The sequence below is a fragment of the Dipodomys spectabilis genome, unplaced genomic scaffold, assembly GCF_019054845.1.
Source record: "Dipodomys spectabilis isolate Male_0828 unplaced genomic scaffold, ASM1905484v1 ptg000069l, whole genome shotgun sequence".
Classification (NCBI taxonomy): Eukaryota; Metazoa; Chordata; class Mammalia; order Rodentia; family Heteromyidae; genus Dipodomys; species Dipodomys spectabilis.
Genome location: NW_024870746.1, coordinates 20,118,070 through 20,140,561, shown reverse-complemented (window position 1 = coordinate 20,140,561; position 22,492 = coordinate 20,118,070). Strand labels below are relative to the sequence as shown.

The 22,492-nt window shown below is 39.3% G+C and overlaps 1 protein-coding gene across 2 annotated transcripts in view; it reads right to left on the bottom strand.

The window, feature by feature from the left end:
* The window catches only part of Kcnh1 (potassium voltage-gated channel subfamily H member 1), a 313,617-nt gene that overhangs the window by 244,960 nt on the left and 46,165 nt on the right, over positions 1 to 22,492 (bottom strand). For both annotated transcript variants that reach the window (XM_042682005.1, XM_042682007.1), the window contains exon 5: positions 16,305 to 16,423. In XM_042682005.1, the coding sequence (XP_042537939.1) occupies positions 16,305 to 16,423 (119 nt within the window). The remainder of the gene's footprint in view (positions 1 to 16,304; positions 16,424 to 22,492) is intronic.

Here is a 22,492-nt window from a genome sequence, read left to right as displayed (position 1 = left end):
ATCTACTATATCCCATAAGAAACCAACACTTTTAAAAGTAAAGTTTTCAAGACAGCAAGTGACACATCCCATGTTGACACCCTGGTTAAATTCAACTCCAGGATCATAATTTAACCCTTTTGCTCTCATGTTAGGGTTTAGGCTAAGTTCATACAAAATACAATTCAGTCCTTATGCAAGCATGTGAGGAAGATATCGTTATTCATTTTGTAGATAAAGAAAAATTATTCCAGGAAGGTTAAATTGCCTAAAACCACAAAGCTAATTAAGTGAAGCTAAAACTGAAACCCAAGCCTAATTCAAAAGCCCACAGTCTAATCCAGAACTAATCAATGGAAATATAATGCAAGCCTCAATGCAAGTCTCATGTAATTTGAAATTTCCTAGTATCCAAAAAAAGAGTAAAAACAAAGAGGCAAAATTAAATTTTCATGATATATTAACTGAATAATTTAACTCAATATAACCAAAATATTATGTCAATACATAGTCAACATTTGAAACAATTTGTGAGATATTTTTGCATCTTTTCTTTCCTCCTACAAGCCACAATTCAGTTTCTCCATAGACACACATGGCCAGTGTTAACCAGATAGGGTGGCACAGGTTTTTAGTCATGGAGTCATAGCTTACCATGAGAACATCCTGAACTAGGTTCAGGAACCTTCTCTGAACAGTAGGTTTGTAAATGGATAGTCCATACACACACTGGGCTACAAGAAGCAGATTAAAATATCTAAACTGTAATCAAGTATATGTGTGTGTTATATAAAAACATGTGTGAGACAAGGAGGTAAGAGGACATACCAAAATGAAAATATAGCTTGGGAGACCATTTGAGAATGGGCTTCAAACACAGTAAGTTGGTCAAAATAAAGTTTTGCAGGCTCAATCTAGAAACCATAATGATCTGTGTTTCACCATTGATTGATTGACCTCAGACATGGTAAGGTCATCATGTCTCTGTTTTTACACCTGAAAAATGAACCTCATACCACCTATGCTAGAGTAATAATATAAAGACCACATCGGAATATAGATAAGGATGTGTGTTCATTTTTATATATTCTTGTATGTTGCAGCCATATTGAAAGTTACCATTTATGTAACTAATAAGCAAAATATCAGTGGAAGATTCTGAATAAGAATCAGGAAGGTTGTGGCAGTCAGTTGATGGAGCCTGGAATCTTTCTGGAATATATCCTATCTAAAATTGGGGTGATCCAGAAAGTCTCTTGCTTCCTTAAGGATCAGGAAATAAGGATAAAAGACATAAACTAGACCAAGAAAAAGAAATAGACAAGGTAGTCTTATTTTTTAAGACAAAAATAGCCTTCTAGATTCTAAGGACCTTTGTATTGTAGTAAGAACAATCATTGGTTTAATGTCTGATAGACCTGCCACTAAAAGTTGGCCACAAAGAGCTCAGTTTAGAGCAAAAGAAGAGTGCATACACTAAGTGCAACAAATAGTGCAACAAGTGGTGAGACATGTATATATTAAAGCATTTTCAAGTTGAACACTGGTGATTTATGCCTGTAATCCTAGATATTCAGGAGGCTGAGATCTGACAAATATGGTTTGAAGCTATATCAGGCAAGAAAGTCCATGAGACTCTTATTTCCAAATAACTACCAAAAAGCCAGAAGTGGAGCCATGGTTCAAGTGGTAGAGGGCCACCAGCCTTGCAGGCAAAGCTCACAGACATTGCTTAGGCCTTGGGTTCAAGTCTTAACACCAACACACAAACACATAGACACAAAGCATTTTAACAGCAGAGAAAAATGAGAAAGAGAAACAACAAAGTGGCTTCAGTGATCAGGAAAAGTCAAGGTGTTATGTAACTATCAAGCTCTCCAAGGATGAAACACAAACAGACAAAATTGAAAGAATATAGCACAAGAGCAAATACAGGAATGACCCAGTGTAGCTAAAACATAGTTGTAGGTCCATGTTGTATTTTGAGCAAGACTATAAATGTCATTCGAAAATGAAGCTGGATTAAGAGAGGGCAGAACTAGATGTATCCTTGGTGCAAGGGTAAGGATTTTAAGTAAAGGGGGCTCATAATGGAAGTTAACCAGGTAGTCATGTAAAGGAAGATCTGGAAGGGACAAGTCTGGAGGCAGTGTTCCTGCTACAGGACCATTTCAGGATTCCAGAAGAGAAGATGCAGGCCTGAACAAGCACTGGACAAAATTGGAAGCAAATTTGGAAACTTTCCTGGGATCGTAAATCTTGCCCCAATCCACTATGACTATGATAGGCCTTGATAAGAGCCAGAAGTCAACAGCCTCGAGATCACTATCTCTCAGGAAGATCACCTGTCATTTCCCTGGTTGGTGACAGCAGAAAACACTGGAGTCAAACACACAGAACTTCCTCTTTGAGAATGACCCTGCTGTACTCACCATTCCAACCACCAGTATGACTTCCTTGGCCAACTAAAGACACAGATAGAACACCTCCATCACCATCACCTCCATTGCTTTAGTCATCCTCCCCTGTGGATCTCTAGAGAAACTTCAGTTCTGTAAAGTAAGACACCTTACCCTGGCTTGTCCATGGGCATTTCCATATCCATTCACATCCATCTGCTCACTGTTTTCCATCCTCCCAAGACAACTTCAAAACTCAACTGGGTTTTAAAAAAATGGGTTTTTATGGTCTCTTGGGTTTGTATGATTACAAAGTCCCTTCACATATCCAAAACAGAAAAGGAGATCTGGATGTTATGATGGCTGGATGGAGCACCAGTTACAAAACAAAGCCTGATTTGGGGCTTGAGACATCCCAAGCCAAACAACTGCTTAATTCCTGTCATAAACACCCTTCTCCATAAACCTGACAGGTGCTATTTTTAGGGCTTTTTCCATGATGTATTTGTGCCTTCACGGAAGAACTAAAGGCAGTGGGAAGCAATTAAAAGTATTAATCCATAGACTTTGCCACAGTAAGTGCCAACTCGTGTAATACATTTACAAATAAAATATCATAGTGAAATACAATTAGATAGCAATCTTGTTTTCTTCCTATGCTGCTGAGAAATTCTTCAGCTGTATTCTTTTAATGTTCTGTCATGCTCTGAACTAGGTATTTACTTCCCTTCTTCATTCATTTAATGGCCGTGGAGCAAGCACATGTCCTGTGTTGGATGGTAAGGATACAAGTAAACAAGCGAGACAATGCAAGTACTGTCCCGGTTCGCACTGACCTTCTGTCCACTGAAGAAGGCAAATATGAGACAAAACATTCTTGGTGTCACAAGCACTTAAAGATTAAACTATGCTTGCAAGCAAAGTTCTGGAGGGGTCACTCAACTGGCTGGAAGTGGCAAAGGCAGTTGGGAAGACTTCACACAGGAAGTGTGAGATCTACATTGATGACGAATGAGTAATCCTGTCAAGACTATAGCAAGAGCTTCCAGGTCAAGGTATGTTCCAAGGCCCATAGGTAAGAGAAGGCAAAAAGTATGAATACACCTGGCTGGTGCAGAGTGGGGTGGGTGAATTCAGAGTCTTGAAGTCATCACATAAAATTTAAATGTATCCAATGACACAAGAAAATGTTAAACCATATTTAAACAGGGAGTAATTAGAACAGACTTATCTTTTAAGGTAGCATAGATTCTCCCAACAATCTTTTAGGGTGCGTAATATCCTTATTTCATGAGGACGAGGAAAATTTAGAGAATCTAAGTGAGGTTTACAAAATCACACAACTGGAATATAATAGAAGTTTGGAGGAGGATTTGGGTTAGTCTGACTCCAAATCTTTTTCTTTTCCTACTGCATCATCTTGCTTCTAAGGGGGAAAAAGAAGAAGAGAGAAGAGGAAAGGGGGAAGGGAAAGGAAAGGAGAGAGAGAGAAAAAAGAGAAGGCAGAAGAAAGAAGACATTGTCTTGCCTCTAAGGAGAGAAAAGAAGAATAAAAGGGAAAAAGGAAAGGGGAAGTGGGGAGAGAAAGAGAAGAGTAAAGGAGGAGAGAGGAAGGCTTGGGAGAAAAGGGGAAAGGAGAGAAAAAAGGAGAAGAGAAGGAGGGGTAAGGGAGAGGAGAGGACCAAGAGGATAGGAGAAAAAGCAGCCCAAAATCCCTAAACTTGATGTTCAGCTAATGGTTTTTCTCACCAAACTCCAATACAGAGTTGACCCTGACATCATTGAACATTTTCATTCTTCCTTCTTGACTTAAGTAAATTTTATTTTAAAAATATAATAAGCTCATACACAAGCACATTCTCCTAAGATAAAAGCAAGAATTCTCTCCAAAATCCCATTACTCAACAAAGAAGAGACCGAAGCCCATAGCTCCTGTGTGCACACAGATGACAAGTCACGAAGTTGACTTCAGGGCTGAAACACAAGAGGAAGCTCCCTATCCAGCCACCTCCCAAGCTCACTTGCAACATAAAAAGAAAATGGTAGTCTAAAACCATTTCAGGAACAGCACTACCTGAAGCCACATCTTGTTGTCCACAGGTAGACAGTTACAAGTATTTTCAAAAGGCAAAATGTACTGAAAACCCAGATTCTTGGGGTAAAAATTCCTGTTTCCAAAGTGACTTCCCCTCCAGAGCTTCATGTCATGAAGAGCCACTTGAAAATTTTCCCCCTTTGATTGCATGAAATTGCAGAGCTTCTGCATGGCAAAAGACATAGCTAGCAAGATGAATAGAAAGCCCATGGATTGGGAGAATATCTTCACTGGCCATACAATGGACAAGGGTCTCATATCTAAAATATACCTGGAACTCAAAAAATTAAATCCCCCAACAGCAAATCCTCAAAGAAACAACTGCCCAATAAATAAGTGGGCTAAAGACTTAAAGAGAAACTTCTCTGAAGAAGAAAGAAGGATGGCCAATAGACACATGAAGAAATGCTCAAGCTCTCTAGCCATAAAAGAAATGCAAATCAAAACAACATTGAGATACCACCTCACCCCAGTTAGAATGGCTATAATCAAGAACTCTAATAACAACAGATGCTGGAAGGGATGTGGACAGAAGGAAACTCTACTGCATTGTTGGTGTTCAACCACTTTGGAAAGCAGTATGGAGGTTCCTCAAAAGACTCCACATAGAGCTCCCCTATGACCCAGCAATCCCACTTTTGGGCATTTACCCAAATGATCACAAACGAGATCACACTAAAGCTACCAGCACAACTATGTTTACCTCAGCATTATTTACCATAGCTAAGATATGGAACCAACCCAGATGCCCCTCAGTAGATGAATAGATCAAGAAAATGTGGTATATATACACAATGGAATTCTATGCCTCCATCAGAAAGAATGACATTGCCCCATTTGCTAGGAAATGGAAAGACTTGGAAAAAATTTTATTAAGTGAAGTAAGTTAGGCCCAAAGAAACATAGGTCCCATGGTTTCCCTTACTTGCAATAACTAGTATATGTCTGAGACAAGCAGAAAAGATCCGATAGGTTGATGTTAGGCGAAATGAACCCCAAGATAAGTATTCAAATGTTTTTTTTCTTTCTTGTGATTGTTTCTAACATATTTATAAGATGATTTTTTTGTTGCTTTGTATGTCCCTCCCCCCACACTATAAACCCTGCTTTCATTGTATTTGATGTTGGTATAATTTGTGGAGGGGAAGGGAAAAAAAACAAATTGTTTAAATAGGGATACAGGTGGACCCATTTCAACAATGAGATGTACAAGTCGTTATGTCGAAAAACAAACTTTACAACTTGGGGGGCAGGAGAGGGGGGAGATGGGAAGGGGAAACAAAGGAGGAGGCAACAATGCTTGATAAGAAATGTACTCATTATCTTGCCCATGTAATTGTAACCCCTCTGTATGGTATTTTCACAATAAAAAAGAAAGAAAAAGAAAATATGTATATATACTCCTAAAAAATAAATAAAATAAAATAAGAAATTTTCCCCCCTCATTGGAAGAGTCCAATGAAGTCATACCCAAAAGAAAAAAGAAAAAGAAAAGAAAAGCAGAAAAACTTCAATTTCAGAAACAGGTTAGCTTGTTTTGTGAAGGTGGGAGGGAAGGGAGGGTAGGGGAAAACAAAGGAGGAAGCAACAATGCTTGATAAGAAATGTACTCATTACCTTGCTCATGTAACTATAACCCCTCTGTACAGTATTTTCACAATTAAAAAACTTATTAAAAAAATAAAACATGAGAGATTTGGCATCACATAAATCCTGGCAGCTTGGATTTGTATTAATATTGATTTGGACCAGAAAAGTAAGGACTTTGACTGGCCTCAGTACTGAATGAACTGCATCCTGCTCCCCCTCGGGGCAGAGAAAGACAAGCACCAAGTCATTACTGGGGCCCATGAATAGAAAGCCTAACTACTCATATGTTCAGTAAGGAAACAGTCTAAGTTTAGTTCTGTCCAATCACCTGCCTGGGTCATTGGTCCCAGCCATCCCATGCTCCTTATGTCCCACACCTCAAAAGTAACTAAAGGCAGCATCCCATGCATATAAAGAATGTCTCCGTTATCATTCTCACACTGAATCCTGTGCAATTCACACACAAAAAATAGATGTTCTTCCTTGCAAATTTAATTAAAATGGTAAAGTTAAGATTGAGCTGAATAGCACTGAATATTGGTTATGGCAAGGGAAGAAGGAAATCGTTATTTGTCATTAGGCAGACCGTATAAACTGGTCCAACCTTGCTTTTGAACTTTAGCAGTTTCTGCCTAGTTTTAAATGTTCATGTGCTCTGTCTCATAAATTCACGTCTAATAATCTATCATATTCATGCCACCATGAGTACTTAGAATGTTAATAAAAAGTAAATAGAGGTCATCCCTTCACTTACACAAATACATTGAAATATTGTTTACAAAATGAAACATTTACTGATTCTTATTAAAGTCCCAAACCTCAAGTACCAGAAAGTGAATAGAAATAGAAAACCAATAGAGTGCATATGAGCTAAAACTGGGAAGGAGTTTTTCAATAGCACGTTCTACTGGAGCCTGATATGTGCTGCGGACAACAGAGAGAGGGTTAGGTGTTGCTGTTGCTATTGATGTTGATATTGTTCTTAACTAAAATCCAGAGGCTCATAAATGTAGACCCAAAGGTACACAAATAGTTTATAAAATAGATGGAAAAACACACCAAGAACACTGATAATACTTAAGCAAAAACTTTTAGTTAGAAGCCCGATGCTGGTGGATCATGCCTGTAATCCTAACAACTCAGGAGTCTGAGATCTGGTGATCACAGTTCAAAGCAGCCCAGAGACTCTTCTCTCCAATTAACTGCCAGAAAACCAGACGTAGCCCTGTGGCTCAAAGTGGTAGAGCACTAGCCTTGAGCAAAAGAGCCCAAGGACAGCACCCAGGCCCTGAGTTCAAGCCCCACAACCAACAAAAAGAAAAAAAGAAGAAGTTTAGTCAGAACAAAGGAGAATATTAATAAATGATCAGAACATCCCACAGAAGGAGACAACTCATCTAACAGAAACTTGCAAAGGAAAGACTACGAACAGGAAATACATATGGGAAGAAATCTAAAAGGATAGTAAATATTTAAAAAGTTGAACCACAGTAGCTATTAGGCTAATGTAAACCAAAACAAATCTAATCATCTCCCAAGTTGGGAAAGCTTTAGAATTTTAACACTACAAAGTAGAGATGGGAATTCAGGAAAAGGATTATCTTTTCAGACATTGCTGCTAAATTGTAAAAAAAATGTATATATATGTATTTTTACAACAGATAAAAACAAGAAGTTAGAAGCTTGACAACATTATAAATATTATATGTATATGTGTGCATATGTGTATGTGTATATGTACATATACATATATGTCACCAAAAAGGATAGTTAGAAAATACATCAATGGAAAGATGTTCAACATTTTCAACCATTACTAACATGCAAATTAAGATCACAATGAGATATCACTATATGCTTAGTAAAATAGCTTTATTGAAAAAATGGAAATATCAAATGCTAGCAAGGGTACAAAGAAAGTAGATCTCTCACACACATTGCTATTGTGAATATAAAATGATAAGGCCAATTACAACTGCAAAAAGCTTGGCAGTTTTCTTATAAAACACAATAGACACTTGAATGTATGTATATGTGCACAATACCCAGCATTTCTCCCTGAGAAATGAAAACATTTTCACACAAAAACCTAAATGTTTATAGGAGCTTTGCTCATATAGTAAAGAGAGAGAGAGAGAGAGAGAGAGAGAGAGAGAGAGAGAGAGAGCCTGGAAACAACTCATATAATGCTTTCATGAGTGGCTAGTATACCCATATTAGCTGGCATAGGTAGCTGGCATACCCACATACCCATACAGTGAAAAAGGGGGAAAATACATTGATAGATTAAAAAAAAAACTGGATGGATGTTAAGGATACGATACTAGTGACACAATCATTCTGTATCATTTCATCTATGTAACAGTCTCAAAAGGACATAGTTTTAGAGATGGAGAATAAATTAATGATTTCCCAAAGAAAAGGGACAGAGATGAAATGTGACTATAAATGTGTTATAGAAGGGTTTCATGTTGGTAATGGAACACATCTAGATAGTGATTGTGAAGGTAGCTACACAAATCGGTACATGAAATAAAACTGCAGGACTTGGGGGATAACTCAGCAGCAGAATAAGTGCCTAGCTTAGAGAAGATTCTGGGTTAAATCCTCAACACAGAAGAGAAAGGAAACAAGGAAAGAAAGATGGGAAAAGGGAGGAGGGAAAGAGGAAAGGAGGGAAAGAGGGAATAAGTGAAAAGCTGAAAAGATAACCTATGGAATTGGAAAGCATATTTGAAAAACATACATTTGATAAGAGATGACTATCTAAAATATTCATGAGACTCAAAAAACTCAATAGTGAGAAAAACTCAGAAAATGGGTAAAAGACCTACACACACACACACACACACACACACACACACACACACACACACACACACACACACTTAAATATTACTTAGCCTTTAAAAAGAACGAAATTTTGCCATTTATAATAATATGATTAACCAGGAAGACATTATGTTTAGTGAGATAAAGCAGGCATACAAAGATATATACTATAGTTACTTGTAAGTAACTATAAGTACAAGAAAAGACAATTGAACCCATAAAAGTAAAACCAAATGGTGGTTAGTGGTGTTCAAAATGAACACAAAATTTCAGCTGGGAGGAAAAGGATGGAGAGAGATCTTTGATACAACATGGTGACTATAGTTAATAGCAATGTGTTTTTTTTTAATTGCCAGGATAGATTTTTAAGTGTTTTCACCACAGAAACAGGGTATGCAAAATGACATAGAGGTTAACTAGCTTGATTTAAACAATCCACATTGTATATCCATTTTGAAGTATGTTTTTCACAATAAACATACATAATTTTTATCTTTTAATTCTAAACTGAAAAAAATAAATGGCATGGATGGCTCATGCCAATAATCCTAGCTACTTGGAAGGTTGAGATTGTTGGGTTTCTGGTTCAAAGACAACAGGGTAGAAAAAAAGTAAAAAACCCTTTTCAAGGAGGAGCTGAATGTGATATCAGATGCTTGTTATTCTAGCTACCAGAAAGTTTAACACAGAAGATCATAACCAGGTAAGATAGGAAGCAAAAACCTATTTGAAAAATAAGCAGCAAAAATCAAAACTAATGATGAGGTTTATACTTACGAAGTAGGAGGCTCTGAGTTCTTACCTAGTCCTGCCATTTAAAAAAGGGTGAAATACAAAGGAGGAGGCTACAATGCTTGATAAGAAATGTACTCATTATCTTGCCCATGTAATTGTAACACCTCTGTACAGTATTTTCACAATAAAAAAATAAAAAAATTCAAATAAAAATCAAAATTTAAAAGGGTGCAATAAAGCAGATTGCTAGTGGCTTGCACCTGTAATCCTAGCCATTCAGGAGTCTGAGATCCAACGATCTCTGTTTGAAGCCAACCCTGTCAGGAAAGACTGTGAGACTCTTATTTCCAATTAACCAAAAAGCCAGAAATGGAGCTGTGGCTCAAATAGTAAAGTTGCAGAGGGAAAAAAACTCAGAGACAGTGCCCAAACCCTGAATTCAAGCCCGAGGACTGGCATGCACACATGCACACTCACGCATGTATGTGCACAAACACACACACACACACACACACACACACACACACACACACATACACACACAACTAAAGATCTATAATTCTTGAGATTTTTTTTCCATTTCATTATGTTCTGCTTTCAATCAAAAGCTACACAGCATAATAAAAGTCAAAAATGGTGGTTTGAAGAAACAGAGATAGCATCAGAGCCAGACCAGATAAGGCTGAGATTAGTCTGGGAATTTAAAACAACTGTGATTAATATGCTAAGGGCTCTAGTGGATAAAGTAAGCAGCATGCAGGAACAGATGGGCAATGTAAACAGAGATGCAATTCTACAAAAGATCCAAAAAGAAATGCTAAAGATCAAAAATACTATAACAGAAATGAAGAATATCTTTGATGGGCCAATTAGTGCATAGGATTCAGCTGAGAAAAAAACCTCTGAGCTTCAGGGTATATCAATTGAAATGAGCAGAGAGAAAAAAAATCAACTTTTAAATGAATCAGAATTCATTATCCAAAATCCATGAGAAATTTACATGGTATAAATATACATAATGGAAATATCAGGAGGACAATTAAAAAGCAGAAATATTCAAACCAATAATCAGTGAAGAGTTACCCAAATTAATGCCATTGAAACAAAACAAACCGAGGCATATCATATTAAAAAATCAAAGATAACAAACACATCCTCAAAGAAACTAAAAGAGAAAAGCACACTTAGTTTACAGAGAAGACAAGATCAACATCTCCTCAGAGAAACCATGTAAACAAGACAAAAGTGGACTTAAATACTTTAAAAGTACAAAAAAAAACCTATATCAATCTGCAATTCTGCATCATGCAGAGCTATTCTCCAAAAGTAGAGGAGATATAAAGGCTTTTTCAGACAAAAAAAATGAGTGAATTTGTTGAAACTAGACATGCCTTACAAGAAATCTCAAGAAAAGTTTTTAGAAAAGGAAAAATTATACAGTTCAGACACTTAAATATTACTAAAGATGGGATATGATAAACATCAGATAAAAGGTAAGTGAAAGTAAAATAGTAATTTTTATCTTATTGTTTTTAATTGATCTAATAGATAATTGATTTATATAACAGCAACAATGTACTTGGTTATACATATGCATAATTCATGTTTTATGAATGTTTATTCATAAATGAAAGCAATGATATAAGAAACAAGATAAAGGAATAATTTGTTATAGTAAGGTACCACATTATAAAGCTTTGAAATGTGGACTTGAATTAGTTGTAACTGTAGATTGCAAACTCTAGGACCACCACTAAAAAGGTATGTGATAAGAAAGGTGGGAAAAATGAATGAATAATTTTTTTAATTCTCGACTAAAAGCCAAAAAGGACAGAAAGAGAATGGACAACAAACAGCAATGAATAGAAAAGAGCAGCAACCTTAGATGTCATCTTTTTAAACTTCAATAGACTAAATACACCAATTGAAAGAAGAGACAGTTCCAACTACAAGTTATCTAGAGAAACCACTATAATATAGAAGGACAAATAGAGATTAAAAGTAAAGAGATGGGAAAAGATGTATCTAAGGTGAAAACATTAATCAAGAAAACCGTAGGAGCTGGGAAGGTAGAGCGCTTGCCTTGCATGCCTGAGGCCCTGGGTTCAATTCCTCAGCACCACATAAGCAAAAAGAAAAAAGCCAAAGTGGCACTGTGGCTCAAGTGGTAGAGCGCTAGCCTTGAGCTGAAGAGCTGAGGGACAGCACGTAGGCCCAGAGTTCAGGCCCCACGACTGGACCCAAAAAAAAAAAGAAAAAGAAAAAAGAAAACCAGAGTAGCCATATTAACTTCCAACAGACCAGACTCAGAGGAAACAAAATTTATTGAAGATAAAAAGTGGCATTCTAGTTCTAGTAGTAACAATTCTCAGCTGGACACCAGTGGCTCACGCCTATAATCATAGCTACTAAGGAGGCTGAGATCTGAGGATTGCAGTTCGAAGCAAGCCTAAGCAGAAAGTCCTGTGAGCTCTTAATCTCCAATTAAACACTCAAAACCCAGAGGTGGCACTGTGGCCCAAGTTGGTAGAGTGCTAGCCTTGAGCACAAAGGGCTCAGGGACAGTACCCAAGCCCTGAGTTCAAGCCCCACAACAGACAGAAAAAGAAAAAGTAACAGTTCTTTGAGAAGATATAACAACATGTAATGTACATGTACTTAACAGATTGTCAACATACAGGGACAAAATTGCAAGGAGAAGCAGATGAATTTACTCTTGTAGATAAAGGTATCCACAACCTTCTAGAGATAGAACCATCCACAGTCAGAAAAATCAGTAAGAATATGGTTAAACTCAATCACACCATCCATCAACTAGCTCTAGTGACATAATTAATTTCACCCAACAACAGCTGCTCTAATTTGGATCTTGAGTGCCCCCAAAGGTCCACATATTGAAGCCTTGGTTCTTGGTGTGACACTATTGGGAACTGGTAGAATCTTTAGGAGCCAAAGCCACTAGCAGCTCTTCTGGTCTCTGGCAGTGTGTTCTTGGAGGGGATGGTGGAACACCAGCTCCTTTCTCTTTTGCTTCCTGGTCACCAGGTCATCCATTTCTCATCACATACAGCACCACCATATTGCACTCCCACTAGAGGGCTAAACACAATGAGTCTGACACATCTAAAACCATGTATCATAGTTCTTGTTTGGTTGTTTGCATGGGTTGGGTTTTGGTGACACTGGGTTTGAACTCACAGCCTTGTACTTGATAGGCAGGCATTCTACCTTTTGAACCATACACACAGCCTCACTTTTTGCCTGGGCTAACTTCAGACCTCAATCCTCCTACACACCGAGGATTGCAAGTGTGATTCACCGTGCCTAATTTGTTCTTTAATATAGGGTCTTGCTAATTTTTTTTTTTTTGGGTCCAGTCGTGGGGCCTGAACTCTGGGCCTGGGTGCTGTCCCTCAGCTCTTCAGCTCAAGGCTAGCACTCTACCACTTGAGCCACAGCGCCACTTCCGGCTTTTTTTTCTTATGTGGTGCTAAGGAATCGAACCCAGGGCCTCGAGCATGCAAGGCAAGTGCTCTACCACTGAGCCACCTTCCCAGCCCAGGGTCTTGCTAATTTTTTGCTTGGGCCAGCATCAAATAACAAGTTCCACCGATCAGGAAGCTGGGATTACAAGCATGAGCCCCTGTACCTTCGTCTCCCAGCTTCCTGCTTGTAAATCTGCAGGTAATTTGTTACAGTTGTCCCCTGCTGTATCACAGTTCACTTACTGCAGTTTCACTGTATCATGGGCTTAAAAAGAAAAAGAAAAAAACATAAATAATGACCCCTCACCTATCTCAGGAGCTACTTTCTGGAGACCTCTGGGATAGGTGAAAATCCACAAAGAAACAATAAATGAGACAATATAGCAAGGGATTACTATATAACACGGCTAGGCGAGGGATCACTGCATAGTGACAGAAAGCTGACTAACAGTAAAATACATGTTCTCTTGAGTTCACATAGAGCATTTGTCTAGTACAGCCCATTCTGGGTCACAGAACACTTTACAAAATTTAAAAAAAAAAACACTAGAAAATCCAAAAACACTTGGAAATTAAATAAATCACTTCTCCATGACACATAGGCCAAAGAAGAAATCTTGTAAGAAATTAAGATATGGTTTTAATTAAATGAAAAGAAAAAACTTATAGCCTGCAATTAAAGCAGTACTTGGACATTTTTAAGACTGAATGTATATATCAGAAGAGAAGAAAGATCAAAAATCAATGATCTAAACTCCTCCTTTAAGAAACTCCAAAAGGAAGAGTAAATTGAACCCAAAGTCAGCAGATGACTATAAATAACAAAAATTAGAAATAGGAAACAGAAAAATCAACAGAGAAACTCAATAAGAGCAAACGCTGGTTCTCTGAAAATACCAATAAAATCAATAGGCTTTAGCCAGGCTTACCCTGGGGATGAAATATTTCTAATATTTTGGCCCATATTGGAATCAATGCCCAGTTATTTATAACAGACAGGTAGACAAAAAAGTCTAATATCATTTCTTTCATTTTTAAATCAATTTTAATAAGATAAACAGTACTGAGCATCTACTTTTTGCCAGACATGGTTCTAAGTGCTTGTATTTTATCAGTGAACACCACATGACAATTGTGTGTGTGTGGGGGGGGGGGGGGTGTGCACACACGCGCCAGTCCTGGGGCCTGAACTCATGACACTGTTGCTGAGCTTTTTTGCTCCAGGCTAGCACTCTACCACTTGAGCCACTTCTGGCTTTTTGGTAGTTAATTGAAGATAAGAGTCTCACAAACTTTCCTACCTGGACTGGCTTTGAACTGCCACCCTCAGATCTTAGGCTCCTGAGTAGCTAGGATTATAGACTTTAGCCACCAGCACCTGGCTAAAGGATACTTTTTTTCTCGTTTATTCATTTGTTTGTATTTGAAAGGGTCAAGGGAAGGCACAGGAGTGGAGGGACAAAGGGCCCTCAAATGCAGCAGTGATGCTCACTAGACACTGCGTTGAAAATGAACTGTATAACTTGTGGATGGGGACAGGAGGGAGGAACTGGAAGAGAGGAAAGGAAGGGGTGACACTGTCTAAAAAGAAATGTACTTATTATCAGACTTATGAAATGATAACCCTCTCTGTAGATCACCTTTATAACAACTAATTAATAACAATTTATAACAATTAATTAATAAAAATTAATATTTAATAACCACAATTTTTTAAGTCAAATGAATAGAAGAAAAGTAGCAAAAAAACAGAGCAGATTAAAACAGGAAAGCAGGAACTTTATCTTACTTTATTTGGCTAGTATTTTCCTCCCATTCTTTTTCTCTTATCTTGTGATATCAGATGTAGTGATAATGGTTACACTTACATCAGAATATTTAAGTTCAAGATATAAAGGAAAAGAATGATCACCAAGGACTTTGCATCTTCTTCTGGGGAGAGGGCAGGCATGTTTTCTATTTCTCATGTAGGACAGTGATCAGGTAAAGAAGAAGGATGTCTGTCTAACTCCTTTCAAAATTAAGTACAGTTTAAGGACATGTGTATGAGCACCCAGATATCAATCAAGGGATGAACCGTAATTGCTAGTTTTCTGTGTCATCTTAACTAGGCCATAGTACCCAGCTATCAGGCAAGCACTAAACTAATTGCTATGGGCAAAAGCTCACAGCTGCTACAAGGGGATTTCCTGCAATCAACTCACTCAACAGGTGCTACCCATATGCAGAGCACCCACTGTAGCCACACCACACCAGCTGTTTCTACCTTGGCAAAACAGGCCCAGAAATCAGATCAGAAAAGATCACACAACAAGCCCCAGCTCAGGGGCCATGAACTGGCTATCTCCAAGCAAAGGAACAGCTCATACTGCCACATCTGAGTAAGATGGATGTTTGCAGCGTGAAGGGTTCAATGCCCCTACCTGGTCCTACTCAGGTTCACTGAAGAAAGAAGAGCAGGCAGAACCGCTGGCAGTTCACAGTGATGTGCAAGCATGAAGCCTGATTAAACACCTTATCCTGGCTTCCCAGCCTCTCAGTTATCCCAGCCAAAGGGATAACATGAGATTTCCTTACTAGCAAAGTTATCGCAATAGTAGTGGAAAGAGGTTGCTGGTGATATAAAGTGAAGAAAAGACGTGACTTCATTCCACGTGCACGCTAACTCTTACTTAGAGGCGTGGCCCACATATCCCAAATCTTAACGTATGCAAATGAAGTTGTTGGTCTTTGGAAAATAAAATACATGCAAAAACAAGTGTTAACACCAAAAAAGTGTGACAATAAGATGTGGTCTGTGGTATTACCATTATTTTTCTTCCTGTGTCTTTCCTATAGCATTAGGCATTGTTCGAAGAACAAAACTATTTTTTTTTAAGTAAGACCTTTATGAATAGGAAGCACTTTCTAGCTCTTTCCTCTGCCCTCAAAAACAGATACCATGAAAGTTGGAACACAGCTTTCTCTAGTCTGCTTTTACCTGAGAGAAAACCCAAGGCTTCGATGGGGACTGGAGCCACTTACCCTAAGTCACACACTGTAGGCTGTAGCCCAGCCAAGACAAGGTTGCCTTCCCACCCTTTCCGCAGGTCCTGACCCCTCCAAGCCAGCACACTCGTTCTGTGCAAAGTAACCACCCCATCTGCTCCCCAAGAAGTGAGCTTTAAGATGACTGCCCCCTGCCCTTACCTCTGCCAGGCGGGAGTGCTTGTGAACATTTTCACCCTTTTGCACACTGGGAGCCAGCTGCTGCAGAACACCCCTGCTGCTTGTCAGTGCTCTGGTCAGACGAGCAAACTTCCCCCAGCCTGAAGGATGAGGAAGAGCAGAAAGACACAGTCAACCACCTCCTAAAAGAGCATAGACAGTCACATCACCAGTCATACTGTCAGGAACAGACACCCCAAATGTCCCACTGAGCCTCCCATGAGTCACTCCCCACCCCCGCCAGCAAAGCTCGCTACTCTAGAAAAGCATGTTCACATACTTGAAATTAGGCAGCAATTTATTTTTCCCAGGCACTTGCACATCATCGGGATCACAGCATGAAGATGAGATAGAACAGTGTTCAGTGCCTTCTGACAAACAGGGAAACTGAGGCACAGAACACCCAGACAATGAGAACAAGTCTAGAATTCAGATTTCTCCTCTCTGGCTCAAAGCTTCTCCACCAATCAAAATGTTTCTCTCATTTGTTTGCCTGATTTAGGCTGGTCCCACTATCTGATTTGCCGAAACTGAGCTAGTCCTTCCTGGGTTTTAAATAGACAAGCTCATAAAATGGCCTTTCCAGACACCGACAACTCCAAGACCAGGAGAAAAAGTGAATTCCACTCTGGCACAGATGGAGACTAGTCAGTAGCTGCCATTTGTCTGCTTGGGGAAGAAAAAAAAAAAGGATAGTTGGTAACAGATCTTTTTCTGAGAATTTAAGAAGCCTGAATGATCTTTACTACTCTGAAAGGCCCTTAAAAATAAACATCCATTCCAATATGCAAAACCCTATCTGCATCAAGATTAAGACCTTGGCAGCTGTCCCTAGGATTCCTGAAAGCCTGTCAGGTTTCTCAAGAGCAAGAACCCCAAAACCCTGGACATGGGTATACAGCAAATAAAGTGCAACTATTTTTATATGACAGCTAACGGCAGGACTGTGTAACTTTAAATTTGGTGCCTTGTAAAAGAAATCTCATCTTCCAAATTTTACCCTGGAGCATCTTTCTAAGACAGATGGAATCCACAAAAATTGTGCTCTTTGCACAATTTTTAAGAATCATAATCTGGATGAATTTTGGTCAACATAGCAGCAACACTAAGCCAGCTCCTTTTTTTTTTTTATCCCATTCTGGAAGTACTGAGCTTTAACAAAAGCTACTGGTACTTTCATCCACCTTGACCCCATGAAGCAGAGATGCAGGACTACTAGTGTCACTTTGAAAAGTGGTGCACAGTGATTGAGCTCTGGGGGTTCCATTAATGTTAACAGGAGGTAACTCCACAGGAGTCTTTGATGTCTCCCCCAAATGGAGCGTTTATAAATTACTCACTGGAGTGTGCTATGGAAATGTGGACTGCAATGTTTAAAAAAAAAATCTCTTTCAGAGTCAAGCTTTCCTCTCAGCTTAAGACAAACCTGGGACTGAATTCTGTAAATCTTTTCAAGAAAAGCAGAGGAGTATATCTGAGGGGGTCAGGTAAAAATTGGTTGGCACCACCCTAACACCGCCATCAACACCACAGCAGTCCATCACCACTGCAGCCCCACGGAGAGCTCAGGGTCATATTCCCTACAAGGAGCCCCTGAGAAGGAGATGCAAGAAGCCTTGAGGATAGAGCCTAAGCTACAATGGAAATCCAGGATGCTGGAGACTCCTGGAATGAAGATCATCTGCTGAGGGAAGTCACAAGCAATGAGTATAGCCAGCCCAAGATGGAGGCCATGTGGACTGCACATAGCAAGAGCAGGTCAGGGCTGCCCTGACCTGTTGGGGCTGACTTCTGGACACCTGGTACTCCAGATGTGGAGTTACAGCCCTGCTGGTTCTCAGTGTTGCTTTAGTCAGATCCTTCCCTTGTTCATCTCCCATTCTGCCTTTGTAGAATGGGAGTGTTTCTCTGTACTATTATGTATTGCAAGTATGTGAATTGTACTCACAGGATGCTCCCAGCCAAGAGTTTGCCCTAGGTCTCAGAGGAACTTTCAGACTTCAACTATTGAACCATGTTGGAACTGTTAATTAATACTTTGGGGACTCCTGAAAATAGACTAAATGCAACCTTTGGCGCCAAGGTAGAATGTTGCTGTTTGAATATGAAATGTCCCCATAGGCTTTTGTGTTGAATGCTTGGTCCCTAGCCAGTGGCACTAATGTGTGAGGTTGTAGACATTGAGTAGGTGGTGCTTAGCTGGAAGAAACAACCACTAGGGGCATGTTTTTGAAGGCTGTGCCTAGCCCCTGACTCCTTCCAGTTTTTCTCTGCTTCCTCTTTGCTATGGGATAAAGAATCTCTACCATGATGTGCTATGCAAGCACTTGGGGCAAGTAACCATGATCCAAACCTTCCAAAACTAAGAAACAAAAGAAATCCTTCCTCCCAAAGTTGTATGTCAGGCATTCTGTCATAGCAAGAATAGTAACTAAAATGCTGATTGTGCACTGTGGTTCATATTTGCTTACCTTTCTCTCCACCAAGTACTCTCTAATGGAGAGTAGCTCTCCCACAGACATTTCCCTACATTCAGCACCTGGCATGAAGCCAACCATCCAAAAGACACTCAAAAGTGTGTGTGTGTGTGTGTGTGTGTGTGTGTGTGTGAGCATGCGTGTGTGTGTGCGCGCGCAATCATTGTAGATGAAGAACAAATACTTTTTTCCCTTTCATTGCCCTATTTCTGTCTGGGCTTCCAAGACCTATAAATATCAAAAGATAAGCAGTCCATTTCACAAACTCTACTCAGTTTTGTGGGATGTTTCTGTGCCTTTCTCTGTGGCAAGCATTTTTATACTCACTGCTCCAATGATATTACATTTGGAAATTTAACAATGAACTGAGCTCAGATGAAGAAACTCCTAGCCCAGGGTTTCTCCAGCTATGACAAATATCATCAGAAAGTTAAACGTGAGGCTTGTGGGTGTCATTGGAAGCCCAAAGGCAGCATATAATCAGGAAAATGGGAAAGATAGGGCAGAAGGGAAGAGAAAGAGTGAAGGGAAAAGGATAGAAGACAGGGAACATGGTATGCAATCTAGCAACAGCTAACATATTTTCTGAGTCCTTATTCCTAGCCTTGGGTCAGATGACTACTTTTCTACAAGGACTACTGGTTTCAAATTGAATGAGCAAATCACAGGGCTGTTTTATCCTACAAGCCTTGCATCCTCTCTAGGCCAGAAGATATGGTTCTGGAATGAGGTAGAATTCCAGCTCCTCTGAAAGTAAGTCCAGGATACCAGAAAAGAAAGGACCAGATTGGTCCTAAGATACAGAGTCACAGATTCTCTTAGAGCTGCTGAGATCATAACGCAGCATCCAGTAGATAGATGAGTAGTATGGACCACTGCCTATGTGCCTTCAAGTCTTCTTCCCACAGTCTTTTCCCCCTGAGTATGGAAATATGCAAAAACTAGGAAGGCTTCTTTAGGTAACAATCACTAACTCTTACCTTTGTCACCCTAAGGGCAGAAAGATTAAATGTTTGTATTGTAGGCGGGTAGCCTGAAACTTGAACCTGTGTCTTTCTCAAAGGGGTCCCATAAATAAGCCACAGGAAGGCACAGGGAGAAGGGTTGGCAGTCACAACAGCTTGCCAAAACCCCTATCTCTAAATAATCTAAAGCTTTGATCCTTAAAAAAAAAATCTATGGAGACTTGAATTTCTTTTGTCAACTGCATTTGACTCAGGTTTGACTCTACATGCAGAATTAATGACATGGATCTTTAAGAATGAATTCTTTCCTTTAATATGAGATTACTTGGTGCAGTAAAAGAGGTAACAAGAAGAGGCACATCCTTTTGTGACCAAGATAAAAGGAAAGTTCTGAGCCTCACATTCTAATTCTCTCCACTTGCCTAAGCTGCATTGCTCAGAATGGAGAATGATCAGGGCAAACTCCTGCAGTCTACTCTCAATGAAGAAAAAGCAAGAGATAAGGAATAAATGAAACCTCTGGAGTACTACACATCCTCACTGCACCCAAGAATTCTCACCTATTTCGGAACAGCAAGCCTTGCTCAACTTGCATGTGTTAGCACTGTCAGAGGGGAAATCGTCAGAAGGTGGACAAGAACAATGAAGAAGCCAAGAGCTGAGTAACTTATTTTAGAAAAAGATTGTGAGAACTGAGTGAAGGAAAGAGGGCTCAGGCAACATTCCCAGGACCATCATTAGTCCACAAAGCTCTAGGTAGAAAGGGAGTGATGTCATATACAAAAATGGTCCATTCTTAATTATCCCATGTGCTTGCCTCTTCATGAGTTAAGGAAAATGTTAGACACAAACTGGCTTCGTGCATCACTATCAGGCTCTACCCAAACCCCCAAAATTAGGTACAACTGGATCAGAGAAAACAAAATCATTTGAAGACCATTTGAGCACAGTTGACTTAAAGGACTAAATCTAGTGATAGCAAAACAGTCCTCGAGACTATGCCAAAGCGCAATTATTTGGTACTTTTCTGGGGTTATAGAATATCCACTCTTCCATTTCATTTTAAAAGTGAGTTCTAAACAAACCTGGGTCAGCAAGACTCTTAAGATATTTAATGCTGATGGAGATGCTGTACTGCAAATCCAGCTGGCTCAGCTGGAAATGAACCACTAAGAGCACATCCAAGAAGAGATGTCAAGCCAGAACAATCCAGCCATATGGCAGCACAGTTTCCATCTAGATTCAATCCTTGCAGCCAGAACTGAAGTTTATAATTTACAGCTAACAAGGTCTGTGAAATATCATGTTCTTCCACCATAAACAAGCTATTAGAAAATGTGGCTTTGCCCTAAACAGACCACCAAATCAAAGTGGACCAGGGGCATGGTGACATGACAAGAGGCAGGGGCTAAAAGATATCTGCCATAGCATTGGGTAAGGACTGTCCTATAAAACCATGTCTTTGAGCAAACAGTAAATTTGGTTCACTAGTAGGATTCTTATATTAAAGGCCAAGGCATATGTGGAGGGATGATCTAATATTTTTATACATAGAACCACAGGTTAGTCATCTTACTTCACTGATAAAAAGAATTAATACTTTGCAAGAAGGATATCTTGGCTAAAAGGGAGTAAGATGGATGTACACATGCGCAAGAGAGAGACAGAGACAGAGAGACAGAGACAACAAGATGACCAAAATTCTTATCTCTAATGATTCATCACAGAGGCAAATTAAATGAAACAGAGAACATTATTCCTGGAAAATAAACCTGGGAATCTCACTACATCCCTCTGATTTATTTCTTCTTTCAGATTTCATAAGAATCAATTGGATACACGGGCATGGCAGAGGAGGAACATTTTCCTCTCTCTTCGAAAACTTGCCAACGTGTAAGTCTCAAAATATCTGACTGCCTTTAAAAGAATACTCATCAATAAGAAAATTCCCCCATGAATAACTAACATATGCTAATAGTAACAAATATTACTCATGAGTTTATTAAGTTATAAACAAAGGGCCTTTCTATATGATAAGATGATGACACTCGATAAATGAGTCACCTGACTCACTGAGACACTTTCTAATCAGAAACTAGAAGCTGAACAATCACAATCTGCAAGCAGAGAGACTTGAGGGGACTGTAACACTGTTTAATCTGTGTAATCTTCAAAGCCTGCCTTTGCAGGCTGAAACTGATTTATATTCAGCCATCAGTCAGTTGGAAAAATAGGAAACACTGGTATACCCAGCACCATGTTCTACACTCTATAAACATAAGCCTCTAGATGTGCCAGAATTGAAAATACCCTCCAAGGATATAGGCCTTCGAAGACATCCACATAATGGTTTTTACATCTTCCTGTAATGCCTGTTTAACAATCAAACTCTGTCATATCCAGAATACTACACACAGTTTTGACTATCCCCTAGACTCTACATTCTCATCTCTCTGCTGCATCTCTGAAAACCACAGGAGTCGTGTTTTTTGATAGATCTAGAAAATCAACCCCAAAGCCAGCTAGTCCTGCCATGTGAAACAGCTCCTGACCTCTTGGTTATGAAGCTATGGAAGAGGGATATGAAATAGGAATATGACATTACTTGATCCCAAATCCCTGAAAATATATTTTTTTAGGGGAGGGGTCTGGTCATGGGGCTTGAACTCTAGGCCTGGGCGCTGTCCCTCAGCTCTTCAGCTCAAGGCTAGCGCTCTACCACTTCTGG